Source organism: Brassica rapa, chromosome A07, assembly GCF_000309985.2.
Source record: "Brassica rapa cultivar Chiifu-401-42 chromosome A07, CAAS_Brap_v3.01, whole genome shotgun sequence".
NCBI classification, from domain to species: Eukaryota; Viridiplantae; Streptophyta; class Magnoliopsida; order Brassicales; family Brassicaceae; genus Brassica; species Brassica rapa.
The window spans coordinates 5823463-5845542 of NC_024801.2; the positions used below are offsets into that span (position 1 = coordinate 5823463).

General features: G+C 38.5%; 2 protein-coding genes and 1 non-coding gene across 3 annotated transcripts in view; all 3 read right to left on the reverse strand.

The window, feature by feature from the left end:
• The window catches only part of LOC117126544, a 391277-nt gene that overhangs the window by 203221 nt on the left and 165976 nt on the right, over positions 1–22080 (reverse strand). The gene's annotated exons all lie outside the window — the stretch shown is intronic.
• On the reverse strand, positions 4195–4301 carry LOC117126976. Its single transcript, XR_004449737.1, has one exon. It is a non-coding gene; the product is annotated as a small nucleolar RNA R71 (small nucleolar RNA).
• On the reverse strand, positions 17737–19468 carry LOC117126541 (indole glucosinolate O-methyltransferase 4-like). The gene is made up of 4 exons (XM_033274870.1): positions 19002–19468; positions 18537–18847; positions 18392–18456; positions 17737–18295 (listed from the first exon to the last, which is right to left on the reverse strand). The coding sequence occupies exons 1-4, from the start codon at positions 19466–19468 to the stop codon at positions 17996–17998; spliced, it is 1143 nt and encodes a 380-aa protein (XP_033130761.1). The 3' UTR covers positions 17737–17995.

Consider the following 22080-nt stretch of genomic DNA (forward strand, 5'->3'; position numbering starts at 1 on the left):
CGGAGTCGCTTCCCGTGTCCGCAACCGAGGCAGGACCAGGGTGCACAAACCTCAGTGCCTTCAGAATCCCTCACCGCAATGATGTCCTCGGGGAACGGAGCAAGAGGATTGATGAAAGGATGATCGTTCGGCAACCTCCGGAACAGTGGAATGCAACTCTCTTCGACAGACGCAGCGTCTATACGAACAAAGAAGAAAAACTTCTTCCACGAGTTGAAGTTCAAAATGAACTTCTTAACCACTGACATAAAGTTCCGAGGGACCAGCCTATGCTTGTCCGTATCTTTGACGAGTTGAAGCATCAAAAGCGCTTCAAAATGATCGACGGAAAGGGAAAGGCCATGCTCGTAGCTCAGGATCAGGATCCCAATAAGATGATGATTGGCGAGAGGAGTCAACTGGCTTATCGCAACCTCGAAACGGTCCAACACTCGGACGAGGATTTCGGGGATTGGGAACCATAAGCGACAACGTACCACGAACGCCTCGTAGCAAGTGAAGTAACCCTCTGGGGGGCTGTTAGCACACTCTCCGGGATAGGGAACCAGGAACTCCACAGCATCCGGGATATGGTAGAACGATCGGACCCTGTGATGCATGGTCCTAACGGGCTGGGGGGCTAACTGTTGGGGTCAAAAATGGTCACGGCGGAATTACCATCCGAAAATCCTCGGAGGTCATATTTCCGAAAGAGATAGTAAAAAGAAAGATATAATTTTCGTAAAGAAATAACCGATACGAAGTTTTTACGAAGAAGTATCCTTGAAGATTCAAAAGCAAACGAATCAAGCTCGGTCGTTGCGTAACTACCACACATACACGCTGTCCGGTCGCTACGTAGCAACCAAGTCCAATCCGATGCCGGTCGCTACGTAACGACCGAGCAGGACGAGCGCTACGTAGCGACCGAGCTTCGGCTCGAGCTCGGTCGTTACGTAGCGATCAAGCGGGACGAGCGCTCGGTCGCTACGTAGCGACCGAGCTACGTAGCGACCAAGCACTCGTCCCGCTCGGTCGCTACGTAACGACCGAGCTCGAGCCAAAGCTCGGTCGCTACGTAGCGACCGAGCGCTCGTCCCGCTTGATCGCTACGTAACGACCGAGCTCGAGCCGAAGCTCGGTCGCTACGTAGCGCTCGTCTTGCTCGGTCGTTACGTAGCGACCGAGCTCGAGCCAAAGCTCGGTTGCTACGTAGCGACCAGGCTTGAGCCAAAGTTCGGTCGTTGCGTAGCGATCGAGCTCTTCCGAACGTCGGTACGACACCAGTTCATGCATTCCCGTCAAAACCTTCAAATGCTATCTCCCGAAGACCGTAGCAGGCTCAGTCCATGCTTTCCGCTATTCTAAATCATCGATCAGACTTTGAGAATTAACAACCGCGGAAAGTTCGTTCTTTATCGAAAGAACTCGTAGTAAACGTGTCGAGTCGGAAGACGGCCCAAAGGGACCTAAAACACGACTCGAGGCCCATCCTACGATTTCTTAACCAAAAGCCCGTAAACCCCAGCACGGTTTACGCTTGGTCCCCAAGGAAAGATAAATGTCAAGTTTCCGCGGATAAATACGGAAGTTTTATGTTATGACGGCTAAAGGGCAGAAGAGTAAAAGTGTAAACCGACCTTTGAGCTAGTATATAAGGAGTCCTAGGCGAGGAGCATAGGAGAGAACTTTTTCAGAGCAAACTTAGCACTTAGAGCAATTTAGGCATTTTTCCGTTTTTGTTATTTCGAGCTGCGACTCAATTAGGTTTAGCCGTCTTAGGGTTGCTAGAACTAGGAATCCCGCCGACAGCTCTCGAGCCCAAGCTTATACGTTGTTGTAAACGCTCATACTTAAATTCGGAAATAAGATCTTCTTTGCTCTCTTTTTAAATTTCTTATACTTTATCGTTGTTATTCTCGTGTTCTGATTGCTTGACGTGTGGTAATTAGCAGATATCCGGGTTCTCTGGGAAATTAGGGTTTTCCTAGTTTCCTTATTTAAACGGAAATCGACAGTGCGAATTTTGGTTCCCACAACCATTCTGAGACATCAACTAAACTTCGCGGTAAAAACCGCGGAAAGTTCGTTCTTTATCGAAAGAAATCGTAATAAATGTGTCGAGTCGGAAGACAGCCCATAGGGACCTAAGACGACTCGAGGCCCAACTTGCGATTTCTTAACCAAAGCTCGTAAACCGTAGGACGGTTTACGCTTGGTCCACAAGAAAAGATAAATGTCAAGTTTCCGCGGATAAATACGGAAGTTTGAAGATAATTGCGAAGATCGGAGAAAAATGGAATATCTTCATTTTATGCTATGACGGCTTAAGGGCAGAAGAGTAAAAGCGTAAACCGACCTTCGAGCTAGTATATAAGGAGTCCTAGGCGAGGAGCGTGGAGAGACTTTTTCAGAGCAAACTTAGCACTTAGAGCAGTTAGGCAATTTTCCTTTTTTGTTATTCCGAGCTGCGACTCAATTAGGTTTAGCCGTCTTAGGGTTGTTAGAACTAGGAATCTCGCCGACAGCTGATATACCTTGGATTTGACCCATTTTTATCCATGGTATATAAGTATTTTACTATATATATATATATATATATATATATATATATATATCTATGTTTTCTACTCTTCTAGGTATGTTTTCAGGTTCAGGTGCATTTCGGAGTAAAGCTATGACTTTGGAGCAGTTTGGAGCTTAAAGGACATTTCACCCGAGCTGACCACTTAGAGGTTGACGAGAGGAAGAATAATCGATCGATGCGCATCAGGGCTGACGATCGATATCAGAAAATGCCTCGACAGATGAAGATTAATATCGATCGATGTACACAAGTACCATTGATCGATGTCGAGACACCAGACGCGACATTTTGGATTCAGCAGACTTAAAAACCAAGGCCAAGCCAAATTACCAAAATGCCCTGACGAGTTTTTAACCTAGTAGAATATATACTGTCTAGTGTTTTGACGGCAGAAGAACAGAGACACGGGATCTAGTATGTTAACCAGTGGTACATGCGACACCTGATCACTGAGTTAAGCGAATGCGCTCTAATATATCATGCATGCAACAGTTAGGCATCTATAGGTATTATAATCTCTAACATCTGAATAGTGGCCCTGCATCTAATATCATTTCCAACCAAGTTACATTTATATTTACTCGCTTGTTACAATTGCTATTTCATTTAAACATTTACAACCTTTAGAATTAATAAACACTAGATTTAATTGTTCCCTAGCTCCTTGTGGATTCGATCCCTAAGTACTACATCTGAACCTCTTTTGATGAGAGTAACACTCCTTAGGGTAATTTGAGTGGAATCAAATTTGGCGCCGTTGCCGGGGAGCTTTGATCGCCATTAGATTTAGTTTTATTAATTTTTTTTCTTTTCCTAACCCCATTTCTAATAATCTTTTTCTTGTCTTTTCAGGTGCATGCCTAGCGGTACCACCAGCAACAAGGAGAAAGACTTGCGGTTCTCAGACGATCCTGCTCATTTGGAATGCACCATCCGTAGAGGTCAACGTTCCACATCGCTCGACGCAACCACTTCGTCGTCGATCGATACGCACAACCTACCGTCGACCGACACCAGACCATCATCGTCGATCGATCCCAATCGTTCGACAACGATCGATACTACACCGCGTACGTCGATCGATACCGTGTCGTAAAAAATGGTAAACATTATTATTCTAACTCAGGACGAGAACGGAAACCTGTATGACCAGGCCGGTCATCTATGTAATGCAACAGGTCAGAAAATAGATGCTCAGGGAACTGTAATCCCTGATGCTGATGCTAGGAGCTGCTCAACCTGTAGATGAGGACGCTCGATCGAAACCACTGGCCGACTACAACCGCCCAGATGAGTACTATTCCAACAGATCAGCTATTCGACTTCCGGAGATCCAGAAGCAGAATTTCGAGCTGAAGCCTCAATACTAGAGTCTCGTGTCGCAGAAACCCTACTCTGGGTTACTGCACGAGCATCCTATGGACCATTTGGAACGGTTTGAGGATCTAATCGCTGCTATTCGAATGGAAGGAGTCCCCAAAGATTACCTGCTGTGCAAGCTCTTCAGATACACGCTGAATGGAGAAGCGATGCACTGGCTTAGGCAGCAACCCACAGGATCTTTAACATCCTGGAGCGACATCAAGAATGCTTTGTTACGAAACTTCTTCGATGAGGCGCGCGCTGAAGAACTTCGAAACAAAATTTCCACATTCTCGCAGAAGGCTGGAGAGTCCTTCAAAGATGTGTGGATTAGATTTAGGTTCTTCCAGCGAGACTGTCCACACCACGGATTTAACGAAGTGCAGCTGCTAAGCACTTTCTTCCGAGGTGTCGCCTTACAGTATCAAATGGCCCTTGATACGGCGAGTGAAGGAAACTTCCCTACACGGAATCTGTTGGAAGCTGTGAGATTTATCGAAAACCTTGCTAACAGCAGCAGCACCAAAAACACTGACTCTGAACGGAAGAAGTCTGTAGCCTCTATCGGGAAGGAACATATGGACGAAGTAAGAGCGAAGTTAGATGTGGTGCACTTGCTTCTTAGGAAGCAAGTCTGTTCAGCTGAACGAGAAGTAGCAGGTACGGAAGGAGAAGAAAATGTGAACTACATCGGAGGTACCGGATTCCAGAAATTTGGAAACCAGGGCGGAAACAGAAACTTCTTTGGAAATGGCCAAAGAAGTAACCAAAATTTACAATTTCAAAAACCCTTCAACAACAGCAAGAGCTACTCGAACTCTTACTACCAAAATCCACCACCCCAGACTCAGGAAAGCAAGATCGAAGAGATGCTTGATCGAGTACTGTTGGGACAACAACAAATCACCGTGGATTTCAACGGTAAGATAGACTCTGCTTACAACAATCTGAACACCAAAATCGAGACCTTAGGGACTCAGGTGAGAAAACTTGAAACCCAAGTAATTCAGACGGGCGAGACTATAAAGAGGCAAGAAGCCTTCGCTAGAGAGGCATGAGCCAACAAAGGAAAACACCACGTAAATGATGATTTCTGGCAAGTGGTGAGAAATGAAAAGCTCGAGGAAGGAGATTTCGAAATCGAAAGCTCCATGAGTCTCGGCGGATCCCAATGGTGTCGACCGATATCGATGAACTCGCATCGATCAACAGACCATGATGAAGATCGATGCACGGATTACTCCAGTCATCGATCGACGTCGTCTGCCAAATCGACTGAATGCAATGCGGTTCGGATTCTAACTCATGAAGAATTCGCAGCTAAGCATCCTCACCCACCCTCCCCTTTCTATGATAAAATCGATCGATCGGTTGAGCCAACCATCGATCGACAGAGTGAGTCCGGCATCGATCGTCACAACACACCTCCCATCGATCGACAGGCACCTCTGACATACCGAGTACGGTTACCCTCAATCGATAATGATTACATCAACGCACTCAGACCACCACCTAAACATTAGCAAACCCACCCGAACCAAAACCCAACCCTTTAAATAGTTCACCAGAATCAGTTCAAGAAGAACAAGAATCTGAAGGGAGAAGGTTAAGGAAAAGAAAGGAGAAGATTCCTAAAACCTTAAGAGGAAAGCTAACGATAAGGAGATGGATGGTTTCACTAAACGAGTCCTCAGAATCCCAATCGAAAAACCTTTTGATGAAGCTTACTTCACACACCGGTTGTGAATGTTCTTCAGAGAAACAAAGGTAACTGAGGAGGACATTAGGAGAATGTTTCATCAAGTCAGAGAGAAGATGAAACACAGGATCACATTGACGAAGAAGAGTGATCCTGGGAAGTTTGCAATACCATGCGTAGTCAAGGGTGTTGAATTTCCCCATTCAATGTGTGACACAGGAGCATCAGTTAGTATCCTCCCTAGGATCATGGCAGACCAGCTTGGTTTGACCATCGAACCCTCAACGGAATCCTTCACCTTCGTGGATCTTTCAGAGAAACGATCAGGAGGTATCATAAGAGATCTGGAGGTACAGATTGGTAATGCCCTTGTCCCTGTAGATTTTCATGTCCTAGACATCGAGCTTAACTGGAACTCTTCACTTCTGCTTGGAAGATCTTTCCTAGCTATAGTAGGAGCCGTATGTGACATGAACAAAAACAAATTGTGTCTAACGCTCATAGACCCAAACATCCACTACGACCCCATCCGACCAAAGAGAAAGGTCATTAATTCTGTGGATTATGGGAAAGAACTCGGCTTCACTGGCGCATGCCATTGTGGAGCAGAGTATGAATCGGAGTACGAAACAGAGTACTCGGAATCGATCGACACCCCAACCTTTCCATCGATCGATTCCAATGTGTCAACGGTGACCGATGACCGCAACATACGCAAATTCGGAATAAGATCTTCTTTGCTCTCTTTTCGATTTCATATACCTTATCGTTGTTATTCTCGTGTTCTGATTGCTTGACATGTGGTAATTAGCAGATATCCGGGTCATCTGGGAAATTAAGGTTTTCCTAGTTTCCTTATTTAAACGGAAATCGACAGTGCGAATTTTTCGGTTCCCACACAGTGTTCGCATTAGCGTTAACTGCGGATACGTTCACTGCTGGAGTGGTGCCAACGTTGTCATTGATGTCTCCATCAACACTAGTTTGTTGGTCGTCCGTTGCCATGTCTGATCGAGCGTTTGTGGCTGAGAGTTAGATTGATCTGTACCCCCCCCCCTCTTTTTCTAGCGCCAAAACGTGAGAACCGAAATTCACACCGTCGAGTTCCATAAAATAAGGAAAGATAGGAAACCCTAAATTTCTCAGAGGTCCCGAATATCTGCTAAACCACACGCCAAGCAATCAGAACACGAAAAACAGACTAAGTATAAAATCTATAAAAAGTAAAGAAAGCAAAGAAGATCTTATTCAAATCTGCGTATGAGCGTTTTACGACAAGAAATAGCCTTGGCCACAAGCGTTGTCGGCGAGTTCCCTAGTTTTAACGGCCTAAGACTGTGCAACCTAGTTGAGTGGCAGCTCGATAACAAAAACGAAAATAGACTAAATTGCTCTAAGTGATTTTTTTGTTGTGTGTAAAAAAATCTATCTTTGCATCTCTCGCCTTTGCATCCCTTATATAATCCTCCTAGGTCGGTTTGGGCCTTTTTTCCGCTCATGGGTCGAGTTTATCCTCCTGCAGACATATTCCATTCTCCTGATCTTCGTCATTATCCCTTGAAACTTTAACATTTATCCTCAAACTTGACATTTATCTTCGAACTTGACATTTATCTCTTCTCGTGAATATTCGATAAACCGTCATAGTGAATTTGGGCCGATATTCATTAAAAATCGTAAGTGGGCTTTCGCCGCGTGTTTGACCCTCTGGGCCATTTTCGGCGAAAACGTTTTCACGATTTCTTTTGAAAGAATAACCTTCAGTACAACGCCGGTTTTACAAAATACTCCAAATCAATCGTATGTTTAACCTTTATCGTCTTATACGATCGACCTGAACTTGTACCGGAAAATAAGTCTTTGTCGTTTTTTACGTAAAGTTTCAACGGTAACACTGATTGTGACTAAACAACAGACAGCTTGACCGAGACCCGAAGGGGGGTGTTTCGGAGACGAGAATGCATGATTCTGGACTGATCCAACTCGCCTTTGGGCGAATTGGATAAGACTGATCCAACTCGCCGTTGGATAAGACTGATCCAACTCGCCCAACGGCGAGTTGGAATGGTCGATCCAACTCGTCGTTGGGCGAGTTGGATATGGTTAGTCCAACTCGCCGTTGGGCGAGTTGGATATGGTTAGTCCAACTCGCCGTTGGGCGAGTTGGTCTCGGCCTATCTAACTTCTCCGATGGGTCGGACGATGCTGGCTTAGTTGTTCCAATGCTAGGGCATTGTTCGTTCGATGGGTTGAGTGGTCCCTTGCGAGGAGCTTGTCGTGCAATAATCTTAAAAATACGAAGTTTTAGTTTTTCATATTCTTATTTTCTTTTTAGAAAGGTTTCTTGGAAGCTTTACGACATTGATTTCGTCGTTGCCGATTTTGACCCCTACACTCTACATATTCAGTATTTAAATTAGAGGCTGCTCTTTAAGTATTGTAAATATGTAAGCTCTGCATGTTCCGTATTTAAATTAGAGGCTGCTCTTTCAGTATTGTAAATACGTAATCTGTTATGAATAAAAAAGTAAGGAATCTATTTTCTTCTTCTTAACTCTCTCTCTCAGTTTCAAATCTCTATTTCTCTTTCTCTAAAGAATTCACTATCTATCTCCTTTGTTCTTCATTTTCTAACATGGAACTTGGGTGATGTATCTTATATATTAAAATAGAAGTCATGACTTCTTTCATGTGTGATTTTTTTTTAATTTGGACCATCACTTAGAAATCTTATTAAATGTATTTTATTAAGACTAATAATACATAGAATCTTTAAAATATTTTAATCATAATATCTTTTGATATCTTTTCATTTTAAATATAAATATATTTATTTCAAAATTCTAACAAAATCTGTTTTAAAAGATATTTACAAGATCTTCATTTTCAAAATTATATTTAAATATTTTCACTAATTTCAAAAGTAGTTTGAAATATTATTATGCATTAATAAATTCAGTAATCGTTTATAAAATGAAAAATAAAAAATTTAGTAATATTTTATATATTATATAATCATAATCAATCATATTAAAGTTATGAAAGGATGTTTTTCATTATGCCAAAGCGTTAAACGGACCGTCGTGTTGACAAAGTCTTATTGACAAATGAGGGTATGGTAATTTCCAAGTATTGGGAGCAATCTGGGCACTACTCTAGCCAAGCTCAACCACTGTTAGGACCGCTTATGCTTTAATTAATGCAACGGACAGAATCGGGACTTGCGATTGAAGATAGAAATCAAAGCTTATCAAAGATGAGATAAGTTCTGGAAAACTTGGGAATTTAGAAGAACATTGGAGAGAGAAAATATAGAGAGAGGTTTTTTATGAAATTATTAGATGATATTTCACAAAGGGGGTACACACATATTTATAGTACAAGACAGGGCGCTGACATGAGCGCTTACTTCAGCGATTACAATTCGCTTACATAACACTTTATCAGCGATTACATCATCGCTTACATCATTATTCATTATACTTATTTTACATAATAAAACACACTTATCTTACATAATTAAACATTGCAGATGACTTCCTTAGTGGTCTATTTCGAACTCGATGATGTGTTTCTCACAACATCCGTAGTGATCATCTGGACATTCGAACACATCTCATGGATATTCGTACACATTCTTTGGCTCTTTCTCCTGAGGCTGCTGTGAGTCGTCGTTGATATCAATGTTGAACATTCTTCCAACCTCATCGATGTTCATAGAGTCGTCTGGGAGCTGGGCGTCTTGAAAGTATTCTGGCGGGCATTCTTGGGACTCAGAGTTACATTTCTCTTTCTTCTGCGCACGTTTAACCACTTGTGGTTCGTCACTCTTATCCAAGTAGAATTGCAGATCTTCGTCGAGACTCATTTGGTAGTCTATTGGGTAATAGAACCAGTTCGGGACGAAGGGAATGGGAAATGATTGTGTGGCACTGTTGAGGCGGAACGCATGAGTTTGAAAGTCTTCAAATGGCTTGTTGTCGTTGAGGTTGAAATCTGGTCTGACTCCTCGTTGATAGTCATTGTGGTGAATGAGAGTAGGCAGTGCGTGGACTTTGCCGGTTTTTTTGTTGACTTGAACAGGCCGATGGAAGAAGTATATCGTGTGAGGGTTGAAGAAAGGGTTGAGACCGCCTTGACTTTTTAACTTCTTAAATGATAAGCCTGTTGCTTTCGCTGATTTCCTTAACTTACCGTTCCAGGCAGATAATGGCGCGAACCAGGTCAGAAATGTCGCAAGACATTCCCTGTGACCTCGTTGGGAGGTGGTGAGTTGCATGTTGATATACTGATATAACCATTGAATATCAAAGGTTATTCCAATAGTGTGGATTGAGCAGAGGTACCAGAGAAAACAGAGAACTTCTTCTGGTAAGTAAGCGTTTTCGATTCTGTAGAGATGAGCGAACGGGTAATCCGGGTGAATTCCCATAGGTGAGATAAAATGATTATGGGATCCGTATCTTGACATGATGATGGATTGATAGGCAAAAATCTTGTTGTGGAGGTGCTCCTGTAGGGTTTCTTTGTCGATAAGCAAATGAGCGTCGTCGGGTATGTTTGAGGCGAAGTCATAGTAGCTTTTTGTGGAAGAGCTCTCCATTATTTGTATTTCTTTTACTGGACTCCTGCTGAGCATATCTGCGAGAGTATTCTTTGAGCCCTTTAAATAGACGGATTCGAAATCGTACTTTAAGAACCATTCGCTCCATCGTAATAATTGCTGATGTGGGACCATCTTCTGCTTGAATTGTAACATCTTCGGAAAAGATGACATGTCCATTTCGATGCGAAATCGGTGTCCTATCAGATGGAACTCGAACTTCTCGATGGCCTTTTTGACGGCCAGTATTTCTTTGAAAGTAGAGTGATAATGCATCTCGGAATCTTTAAAGCGTCCACTTTTATATCCACAAATTTGACGTTTTCCATTTATTTCTTCGAATAAAATGGCTCCCCAATATTTGTCACTCGCGTCAGTCTGTAAAATGCGTGTTCCAGTGGAGGGAATCTTCAAAGGCAGTAGCTTCTGCACCTCTATTTTTAGGCTTCTGACAGCTTCAGTTTGTCGGTTTGTCCATTGTGGTGGATTCTTCGTTAGCATTTTCTGTAGGGGTCTTGTCAGCTGCGAAAGTTGCGGGATAAAGTCGCTAACATAATTGATTACACCGAGGAATTGTTGGACTTGTCGTTTAGTGAGATTTTCGTCGGGAAAATCTAAGAGCGTTGTAGCCAGATGGGCCTGAGGCGTAAAGTTGCCATCTGTGATTTGCATTCCAAAGAAGTCTATTTTGGGCTGGGCTATGACCATTTTTCGGGCCGAAAGCATGATTCCATATTGAATGACAATGCTTTGAAATTGCTGAAGAAGCTGAATGTGCTCGGTTTCGGTAGACGAGAACAGCAGTATGTCATCAATATAAATTAAGGCCGTATGAAATAGAGGCTTCAATATACGAAGCATTGCTTGTTGGAATAATGATGGTGCGGTCTTGAGTCCGAAAGGTAAGACGTTCCACTGCAGATAACGATTAGGAAGACAGAACGCAGTTTTGTATCTTTCTTCAGGATGAACACCAAGTTGCCAGAATGCTGACTTAAGATCAAATTTTGAGAAAATAGTTGCCCCTTGAAGATGTTGAAGAAGCGCCATTTTGTTTGGTAGCGGAAATTTGATGTCTTGTAGATACTGATTCAGTGGTTTGTAGTCGATGACTAGTCTTAGCTTTCCTCTTGCTTGTTCTGCACGATTGTTAACGTAAAAGGCTTTGCATGCCCATGGCGAGTTGGTTGCAGAGACTACTCCTTGTTGTACTAGCTGGTCGCATTCTTCATTCGCTTGTTGCAGTAGGGTTGGTGGCATTCCTGCATGACTCGCTTTAGTCAGAGTTGTTTGTATGTTTTCTTTGAATGGCAAAGAAACAAAGAACTCCGAATTTAACCACAGCGGGTTATTGCATTTCTGTAGGAATTCTGTATGAGAGTCTGCACAAGAAATCTCCGTCAACTTCTCCTTGATCTTTGTAAATTCTTGAGAAATTAATCCTTTAATTGCGAAAAGTCGTGGAATGGACGTGAATGCTTTGAAGAGACTTCTCCATTTTAATCCGTGCGGTTCGATAGAGATATCGAATTTTTTCTTGAAGGCATAATATGAATCCCATCCCAGTATTAGATCTTTCCCAGGTGCCGTAGAGCCAAGGACTTCCGTAGTAATATGACAACCGGGGAAAAGCTCGATTTTGATAGGTTTTGATTTGAGCTTTATTGTCAATGAACCTGAGTTAGCGACTCGAAATTCTTGCTGGTGAGGTAGCCACATCGACGGAGAAAGAATCTTGGGATTAATGATCATTGTGTGGGCTCCGGTGTCTATGAATGCAATGGCGCGAACCGGGTCTTCTTGACCAGATGGGTCTAAAATCATCACTGGTAGATGAGGAGTTTGTATGTCGTCATGTCGCGGCATTTTTGTAATTTTGAAGCAGCAATCATTTTCTTCTTCGGCAGATGAATCAGAAGAGTTGTCATAATCTGAGTAACCACAAATAGCATCGTTGTCGTCACTATCATAAGATAGAACTGATTCTAAATCGTGGCCTTCGAGATCAATATCTGGTGCTATTTCAGATATTGAGTTGATTAAGTACTGCTTCTTTTTGGCTGACTTGTTCGGACAGTTTTTTGCAAAATGTCCTTCCTTTCAACATAGAAAGCATTTTGTTGATTTCCTTAAGCCTCGTTTCTTCCGAAAGAATCTCTTGCGTCTGAATCTGTCGGGACGCCTAGAGAATTGTTTTTTGAATCTTCGATGTTTTTCTTGTGGGTCGCACGAACAAGATTTCATGGACTTAGAACACTTGATTGATAGATCCGGTTGGGAGCATATCTTCGATAGTTGCTTTGATCTATCCATAAACTTTGACCAGAATTCTTTTTGTTTGCAGAGTTTATCCAACGTTCTGAAGACATATTGCTGTATTTGTCCAATGGAAATGTCTTCTATTGTTTGACCTTGATCTCTGATGTATAGCTTAGTCTGCTGACTAAGATAATCGTCGATGGTGGAGAGGTATACGTGCTTCAGGCTTGGATTGTTAAGGCCATTTAGCGCGTAGTATCTTCGTGTCTGTCTTTCAAAGTGTTTTGAAAGATCTTTCTTTCTTAACGAACAGCACTTTGCTGAGAAGAATTCTTCTTGTAGTTGCTCTTTCTGGTGTGTGGGTGTACCAATGAATTCTCTATGGATTTCTCCAAGAAGCAATGTTATTGTTGTTTGATATACTTGCTGCTGTCTATATTCGCCAAGTGAATTCCACCATTGTTTAAGGGCTCCAGATAGTCTTGCTGTGAATTGCTGGATCACCAAGTGCAAAGGGGATGTGATAGCTTCAGAATTCATCCATGCATGAAACTCGTCGAGACGATCATTCCACTTTTCAAATGGTATATCATCAAAAGTGAAAACCATAATTTTTGAAGAAAATTGCTTCGTTGGAATCTCTTGATTTGGAGGTTGATTTGGAGGTTGATTTGGAGGCGCATAGTTCATCTCTTCGTCGCTTGAATAGACTTCGTTGATATCTGGCTCTTTCTTTGGAGTACTTGACCCTTCTCCGATTGAAAATTTTCTTGGTAGGGAACTATCATTTGATTCGGTTTCATAGTCACTGGAATTTGTGTCTGAATAGTGACTAATTCTCGTAATCTGTCCGGAAGACAAGGGTTGCTGATCCTTTTGAACAGGCAATTCTGGAATTTCACTAAGGTTATTGAACAGATTGGCCATTGAAAATTCGATTATTCCAATGTCCTTTTCTTTCTTTTTGCTGTCTTCTACTGACTCATGACTGGAGGAAGATGTAAGAGTCGGTTTCTTACTAGGATTGACTTGAAATTCCGATTCTTTTGAGCGTCGAGGCTTGGATTGAGTCGTCTTGGTATGATAGTTGGTTGAAGTCGAACCATAGTGAGATGTAAAGACTTCATCAGAGGATAGAAAGCTCGGAACTGGGGATCTTGTTTTTTGAGTTTGTTGACCAAAAAGGAAGCCAGGTGAGTAGGATCCTTGGTACATTGGTATGCTTGAAGGTGTGCCGCCAAGGGGATCAAAGTACGCATTAGCTTGCTGGTTTTAAACCATGCTTTCTAGACATCTTTGGAGATCTCGTAACTGATATTTAAGACTAGTTGTCTCTGCTTCTTTGTTGCGAAATTGAGTTATGTTTCCCATCATTTGTTTTGCCATGGTCATCATTTCTTGATGTAGATTTTCTAGTCGTCCGTGTATATCAGTGATCAATTTTTGGAGGCTGAGTAATCTGCTATTGTATTCTTCCACCAGTTGATCAACCTTATGATTTATGGTCGATAAGAGTTGATTTTGTGCCAGTGAATTTTCTGTTTGCCAGTTGAGAACCTTCTCCGCTTGACTTAACTGGCTAGGACCAGAAGAGTCCACGGTTTGAGAAAGAATTTTTGGGCAATGCGCAACATTGTTCTTTAAAAATTCTTCTTGTGGCGGGAAGTCTTTGGGGTTGATCATCATGATCTGCTGCCTTGGTTCTTCCTTCTCTTCAGAGTATTGAACTATAAAGTCGTACTTTCCTTCACCAAGTGGACCAACAGAAGTGTCTCCTTCGAGATATCTTTTATAGAGTGGGTCCTTCTTTTTTCTTCGACGTATGCGAATATCTTCATCAGATTCGTAGCTGTAGCTTGCTTCATCACAAGCAGCATATGAACAAACATCGAAGTAGCAATGTCCGTCTTTGTCTTTGAAAGGATAGATCACAGTTCCATCTTTTTCAAAAGAACTTGGTTTTGGATTTTGTTCTTTTGCTGGACCGTGGAAGCTTCGTTCATCAATCTGTATTGCGAACTGACTGAACAACTGCTTTCGGAAAGATGATCGGGGTTTTTCGAATTTGATCTCGGTTGTTCCATCATTTCGAGAGTGAAAGCTGACTTCAGATGATTGAATGGGTGACTGGGTAGCTTGATGAAGCTTCTCGTAACTTGTTACCCATGACTCCGGTAGTCGGCGCAACAGTTCTTCACGAGAAATTTGTCTAGGGATTTGTATCGAGTTTGGCGCTTGAGATGCCGAAGTGACTTCGAGGTATAGTGCTTCGTCTGACGAGGGAAGTACAAGATCAAGTGCGTGGTCTTGAATTCGGTAGACTATTTGATGATGCAAGGTAGCTGCTACACTTTTTTCTTGCATAGGTGCTCCGACCAGTTGAAGTTGAACTTTAAGCGTCTTTAAGAGATTTGGGTCTTGTAAAGAAACATTAAAGTTTGGAAACAGTGTTATAAATAATGTTCCTGCGTTTAATGTTGTCTGAACCGTTCCAATGCACGCTTGCTGGTAGGACTTTAATCGAGAGTCGATTAAAGCTATACGAGCAATGACAGGTAAACATTTTCTCGCATGTAAGGTTAACCCAATTCGTACTACACCAAAGTGAAGATGAGTATAGCCTTGTTGCTGCCATAACCTAGGTAGGTTTTTTGGGATGTTTAGAGAAATGAATTGCTCTTCTTCTGTAGCTGGAACTTGACAAGACGAGAATTTGCTGGACTGGACATATTCCATGACTTTTCGACTTGATGAAGGTTTTATGAGATCTCGAACACCTTTAACAGAAAAGGCGCTAGGCTTTTTTGTAAAATATTCATATGGGTTTAGAAGGGGAAGGGTTGTTTCGGGTAGTTGATCGCCCGGAACATATTCGATTTCATATAGGGAATCTATTTTTGAAGAGGAAGAACGGCTTTTACTTCGAGGGAAAGTAGAAATTGCAAACTGAGAATCAATGGATGTAGGGTTTGAGGTAGACATTATGAAAGGATGTTTTTCAGATTTCTTAAAACAATCAGTGATAAACAAGGATTCGATCTATCATAACGCAAGTCTGAGAATTAGGCTCTGATACCATTATGCCTAATCAATCATATTAAGCTAAATATAATATGATCTATCATAATCAATCATATTAAGCTAAATATAATAAAATTTGTATTAAATTTATAAATTTTATATATTTTATTTTCGTAAGTATAAAATATTTATGTTCAAAAATAAAATCTAATACATTGGTAAGATGGATTAACATTAGCAAACTATATAATACATGTATAAAAATTAACATGTATTTCTCTAAAGCTTATAATATAAAATATTTGTAACTACTTTAATCATAAAATATTTGTAACTACTTTAACAATAATTTAATGTATTTTAAGTTATCGTTTATAAAATGAAAAATAACTAAATTATATCCTATTTTATCTACTTTATAGTCATGATCATGTTAAAATACAATTATTATAATTAAATAAATATGATAAAAGTATATTCAATTGATAAATTTATTTAAAAAAAAAAATTCATAAATATAAATTATTTATTTTAAAAATATAATATGATGATAGAACGGCTTAAAATTAGCAAACCATATAATACATGTCTAAAAATTAATATATCTTAGACTTTTGTATATACAATAATATATTATCTAAAATACATAAGCATAAAAAATATTAGTAAATGAGTATATATTAATTTGCATAAATTAAATACAAAATAATTTTCAAATATATTTTCTAATGAATATATTAATTTGCTTAATAACTAAATGCAAATACAATAAGATAAATATATAGTAAGAAGTGAAAATACATATGGTTTTAACCAATTGATTAATTATAACATGTAAATTATAAAATTAATGTATTTGAAATAGTTATATAAACATTTAAGTATATGATTAACGTTAAAAATATATACCACTAATGTTTAAAAACAATAATTTATGTATAGAAATATGAAACAAACACTCGCGCGGTTGCACGGGTCAAAATCTAGTTACTATTATTTTTTTCTAGATCTGAACTGCTTGCCAATGTTTCTGAATATTATCTTTGATGCTTAAGCTTAATCAAATATTATCCGAGAATTAACCATTATTATGTGCATGGAACTCTCCATGTTCAAATCTGCAGTTGCTTCTAAAAAGTAGAGTTTGATTGATAACAGAAGTTATGAAACACATGTGATTTCAAAACTTTATTAAATTTTATTTCAGTAATATATTTAACCAATTTTTGATTAACGTTTAGGATTAATATGTCAAGAAATTTTTTTTGTTTTTTTGGAATAAAATGCCACGTATTATTTTAAATTAGGGGGCTTTATTGGAATAGGGGTTTGAGAAGGTTTTGAAGATTTAAGTTTTGGTGGAATTCATAGAGGTTTTAGTTGAATTCAAGGATTCTGTTGGGGATTTAGTAGGATAATTTGGTAGGATTGGGTAAGATCTGTTTTTAAGATTTTAATAATAAAATTAACCATTCAGACTATTTTTCAACACCAATTTATTTCTTGAGTATTTGTACTCCCTACACACAACTTCCACCCTATTTGCACTCCATACACTATTTCCCTTCAATTTTTTTTCCCCCATTACTACCATTTTCCCCCAATTCAATGGTATCCCACCCTTTTTGGTATATTCAGCAAATTAGCTCTTATTTCTTCTTTCTCGATGCCTACCTTTGTACACAGAAAGAAGAGCTTTGACTGTTTATTTCAGTTTTGCAAAGATGAAGACTCAAGACGGAGGAGATGAAACATTTTCATCTTGAAGAGCTTTCCACTGGAAGTATAAGAACAAATGGTATGTCGAGAGGTTTTGTTCTCTGTTACAGTCAATTTCAATCCTTTTGTATTGTTACTGTAGCCATGCTCAGACCAAACAAAAAACTCAAGCTTCGTCTTCCACGCAAGGATAGAACGAAGAAGAATACAGGTTTCTGAATAATCCAAACTATCTCTTCTCGTTGATTTTTTTTTTTAAATACCATCTATGTAAATGGTATTCTTTCTTATTGAATTTAAGGGGTAAATGACGTTTTCTAATAACCCAAAAGAACTTTTTATGAATCCCATTGATGAAATCCATATTTTCCAATAAGAAGAGATTTGATAGGATTTCTACAAATGATATATCCAATAACCATAGATTTGTAAAGGTTTTTATAAATACCATATTCAATAAGGAAGAATTTGACAAAATCCTAATTTTTTATGAAATCCCTAATCCAATAAGCCCCACTTAAAGTACTTTTTTTACACCGAATAAAGTACAATTGGTTAAACAACAACAACAACCCTTACGAATTGATTACAATTATTCACCTTCTTGACACTAATCAATCACCACAATCTTGAAAATAAAAAAATAACCATCAACGGTAAACCATACTACACACATTAATAAAGAAAACCATTGAGAACAAAGAAGCTTCTTAGGTTTGTGGTTTTCACAAGGACGAGATGAAACTTCTTTCGTAACATTTTTAATCTATTTGTGGAGCTCAATAATACAATATGAGTAGGCATGACATTTGATTTCACAACGAACAAAACCCGAATCACAGGCTAGATTCTTGATCTGGGAGAAAGACCTCTCCTTACCACCCGAGCATTGGGTTAACATAAACATGTCCATGGCATACACAATGTTCGAACAGAAGTCGTTGATCTTTGTATTTTCGGGAGTAGTCATTTCGACTATTATCACTTTTCCTCCCTCAGAAAGACTTTGCCAGCAATTTTTTAGAATTTTTATACAATCTTCATCTGTCCAATCATGTAGTATCCACTGTCAAATTATCCATTTTATTTCATAGTCAATATCTATCTTAAACATTGAAACTAATGATTTGTTATTAAAAACTAAGCGTATATTTGAAGTTACTTTCAAGAAGATGGCATCTCTGTTTGGAATTTCTTTAAACATATCTCCTGAAACATTCTCCACTCCTATATAAATTAAATAAAGTTATCAAACCTCGCAATTCAATATAATTAATTTTAATAAAATCACTTATATATTGTTATACCTGGATAAACAGAAGGATGGGCTAATACTGAGGGTAGGTCAAAATTGATGCCTTTGATGTGAGGATACTTGGAAAGCACTAGATTTATAACAGTTCCAATTCCTCCTCCAACATCCACTAAAGTATTTACATCTTCAAATCCTCTATAAACTTCTAAAACTTTCTTCATGGTGAGGGTAGAAGATTCTGACATTGCTCGGTTAAACAGCTCACCGAACGGTTCCTTTGAACCAATGTATTCAAAGAGTTTCATGCCATGAGCAGAGGTGAATGCATCTTTTCCTTCTAAAACCATATCTTTGAGATGAGTCCTGTTATGAATTAATAATTAACTTTTGACTGACCAGTATATTAGAAGGTTTAGTAGAACGGGCATGGGTTTATTATAATTTGGTTTGTTTGTGAAAAAAATAAAGAACTTGGTACTTTTTTTGTATGAATGTTAAGAAAGTCGTAGTTACTAACCAACTCTTAAAATAGACTTCGCTTAGGGCAACCATAAACAGAGATGCGAGAGAACCTGAGCCTTCTCCACGGTTTAAGAAAAACATGCAAACCGGTTCAGCAGCATATAGCCTCTCACCATTTCCGGTTTGACCGTTCTCTCCGGCTTCAACCATACAGGAAGTCAAGATCGAATGACTGGCTAGGAAAACCAGCATCCGGTCCAACAAAACCGGTGCCTTCGGGTTGGTGGTTTTTGTTGGGAGACGAAGTGCAATATCAGAAGCCGAGAGCCATACACCTTGTGCAGCTACGATCGTGTCAATAACACCAAGTTCCAAGGCGGTTTTGAAAACCATAGGGAATGTAACGGAGTACAAGATCCGCTCTGCTTGTAAGCTCAATGTTTCTTCATCAAATCGTTCTTCTTCTTTAATAAGACTGGGTTTAGTGGAAGTGGTTAAGGGATCTGGGAGATAGTTTGTCATTCTTGAAAAGTTGAGGATTTATGTGGATCGTTAGAGAAAGTTGGTTTCAACATTCACAGTTGATGTCATTTTATACACATGAGTGGTCTACTGGTAGGCAGGCTTTGAGAAGCTAAGCGATCTGGGTTCAAAACAACCCCACCACACTAACTAAAAATATGTGGTCATACGGATATGGGATAATATTTTGGATTTCACTTGAATATCATAAAAAATAATATATTTGTAGGTTACACCTCCGTTTAGAAATTAGTCTAACATCTTCCATAAGTTCATTGTATCCCATGTTTATAAAATAAATTCAAACCCCTAAATTTACTCTAGATTATGTGTTTCAAAATGATGTATATTTTTTTATTTTCGCATATACTAATAAACCATATTAAATGATAGTATTAAAATGAATAATACTTTTTATTTTTTATATCTCATAACTCTAAACCAATAAAAATTTAACTAATGCAATTAAATTTTTTGAAGTTCATAATTAATCATTATTGGTTGATAAAAATGTATTGAAAAAAAAAATACCTTTGAAACAATTTTTTTTTTATAAAAAACATTTATCTTTATGAAATGGAGGAAATCTAATATAAGGGTGTATAATTAAATCGATGTCTGGATTTGTTTATGTCAGCCATTCAATAGTTAAGTTTGCCAAGCAAAAATTATCCCAAAAATTTAGTCCATGTAAATAAACATTACTGAAAATCTGGTACGATGGGTGTAGGGGTGGGCACAGAGCGAATAATACTATAATTTTATTTGTGATTTTGTTCATACAAGGAATATTCATTTTCCAATTTGCTTTACTTCGAAAATATGTATCTAATTTTCGGATATCCAAAAAAACATAATGAATATTTGAAAATATTTACAGATAACTCAGGTACTTTATTTAGTACAAGTAAATCTAGAAAAAATTATACAAGTTTATTTTCAAAGTATATCTTGCATAAAATAAATTAAAAAGTAACAATTAGGGAAAGTATATGTTCCGTAAATTTTTATAAGACGAATTTTTACAAAAAAAAATTAGTGGGGCTTATTGGATTAGGGATTTCATAAAAAATTAGGATTCTGTCAAATTCTCCCTTATTGAATATGGTATTTATAAAAACCTTTACAAATCTATGGTTATTGGATATAGCATTTGTAGAAATCCTATCAAATCTCTTCTTATTGGAAAATATGGATTTCATCAATGGGATTCATAAAAAGTTCTTTTGGGTTATTAGAAAACGTCATTTACCCCTTAAATTCAATAAGAAAGAATACCATCTACATAGATGGTATTTAAAAAAAAATCAACGAGAAGAGATAGTTTGGATTATTCAGAAACCTGTATTCTTCTTCGTTCTATCCTTGCGTGGAAGACGAAACTTGAGTTTTTTGTTTGGTCTGAGCATGGCTACAGTAACAATACAAAAGGATTGAAATTGACTGTAACAGAGAACAAAACCTCTCGACATACCATTTGTTCCTATACTTCCAGTAGAAAACTCTTCAAGATGAAAATGTTTCATCTCCTCCGTCTTGAGTCTTCATCATTGAAAAACTGAAATAAACAGTCAAAGCTCTTCTTTCTGTGTACAAAGGTGGGCATCGAGAAAGAAGATATAAATTGGTGTTGAAAAATAGTCTGAATGGTTAATTTTATTATTAGAATATTAAAAACAGATCTTACCAAATCCTACCAAATTATCCTACTAAATCCCCAACAGAATCCTTGAATTCAACTCAAACCTCTATGAATTCCACCAAAACTTAAATCTTCAAAACCTTCTCAAACCCCTATTCCAATAAAGCCCCCTTAGTTTTTTGTAAAAATGTTATAGTCCTTTCTTAATTTAAAAATTTTATAAGTAATTTTTTTACCACACAATTAATAAAATTATATGTTAAAATAATAACTATATAAAATTATATATTTGAAACTTTATATTTAATTGTAGATAAAAATCTATCTGTATAAAAGTGGAGTGGATTTTTGCCGCTAAATTTTTTAGTATTTGTGATTTGATACATTTTTAAACAAATATTGATTTTTAATATATGTTTTATTCCGAAGAATTTTGGATATACGGATTTTTTGGATCGAATCAAAATAAATAACGAATCAAATAAAATTTAATAGATAAAATGTTAGCCTAATAAGGAGATATGAAGACCTTAAAGCGGGTCATGAGCTGTTAACATTTATAGATGCTTTCTCGGGATATAATCATATCATGATGCATCCCGGCGATAGAGAAAAAACTGCATTCATCAGTGATCGTGAAACTTATTATTACAAGATGATGCCTTTCAGACTAAAGAATGCAAAAGCAACTTATTAGAGATTGGTCAATAAAATGTTAGCCACCAAGCTTGGTGTCACTATGGAAGTGTATATCTACGACATGCTCGTAAAATCATTAATTGTTGCCGATCACATTACTCATATGAACGAATGTTTCCACATCCTCAACGAGTACAACACGAAGCTCAGTCCGGCCAAATGTACTTTTGGATTTGTCTCCTGCGAGTTCCTAGGGTACATTACCACTCAGAGAGGCATCAAGGCAAATCTAAAGTAGATCTCAGCAATCCTCAATCTTAATTGATTAATC

What these genes read in the sequence shown, in the direction of transcription:
- LOC117126541 (XM_033274870.1), bottom strand. Translation starts at nt 19,468, where the DNA reads ATGACAAACTATCTCCCAGATCCCTTAACCACTTCCACTAAACCCAGT. An exon ending in CCATCCTTCTGTTTATCCAG is followed by an intron (nt 18,457 to 18,536) that starts GTATAACAATAT and finishes TAATTTATATAG; the next exon opens with GAGTGGAGAATGTTTCAGGA. An exon ending in GAGATGCCATCTTCTTGAAA is followed by an intron (nt 18,296 to 18,391) that starts GTAACTTCAAAT and finishes ATAATTTGACAG; the next exon opens with TGGATACTACATGATTGGAC.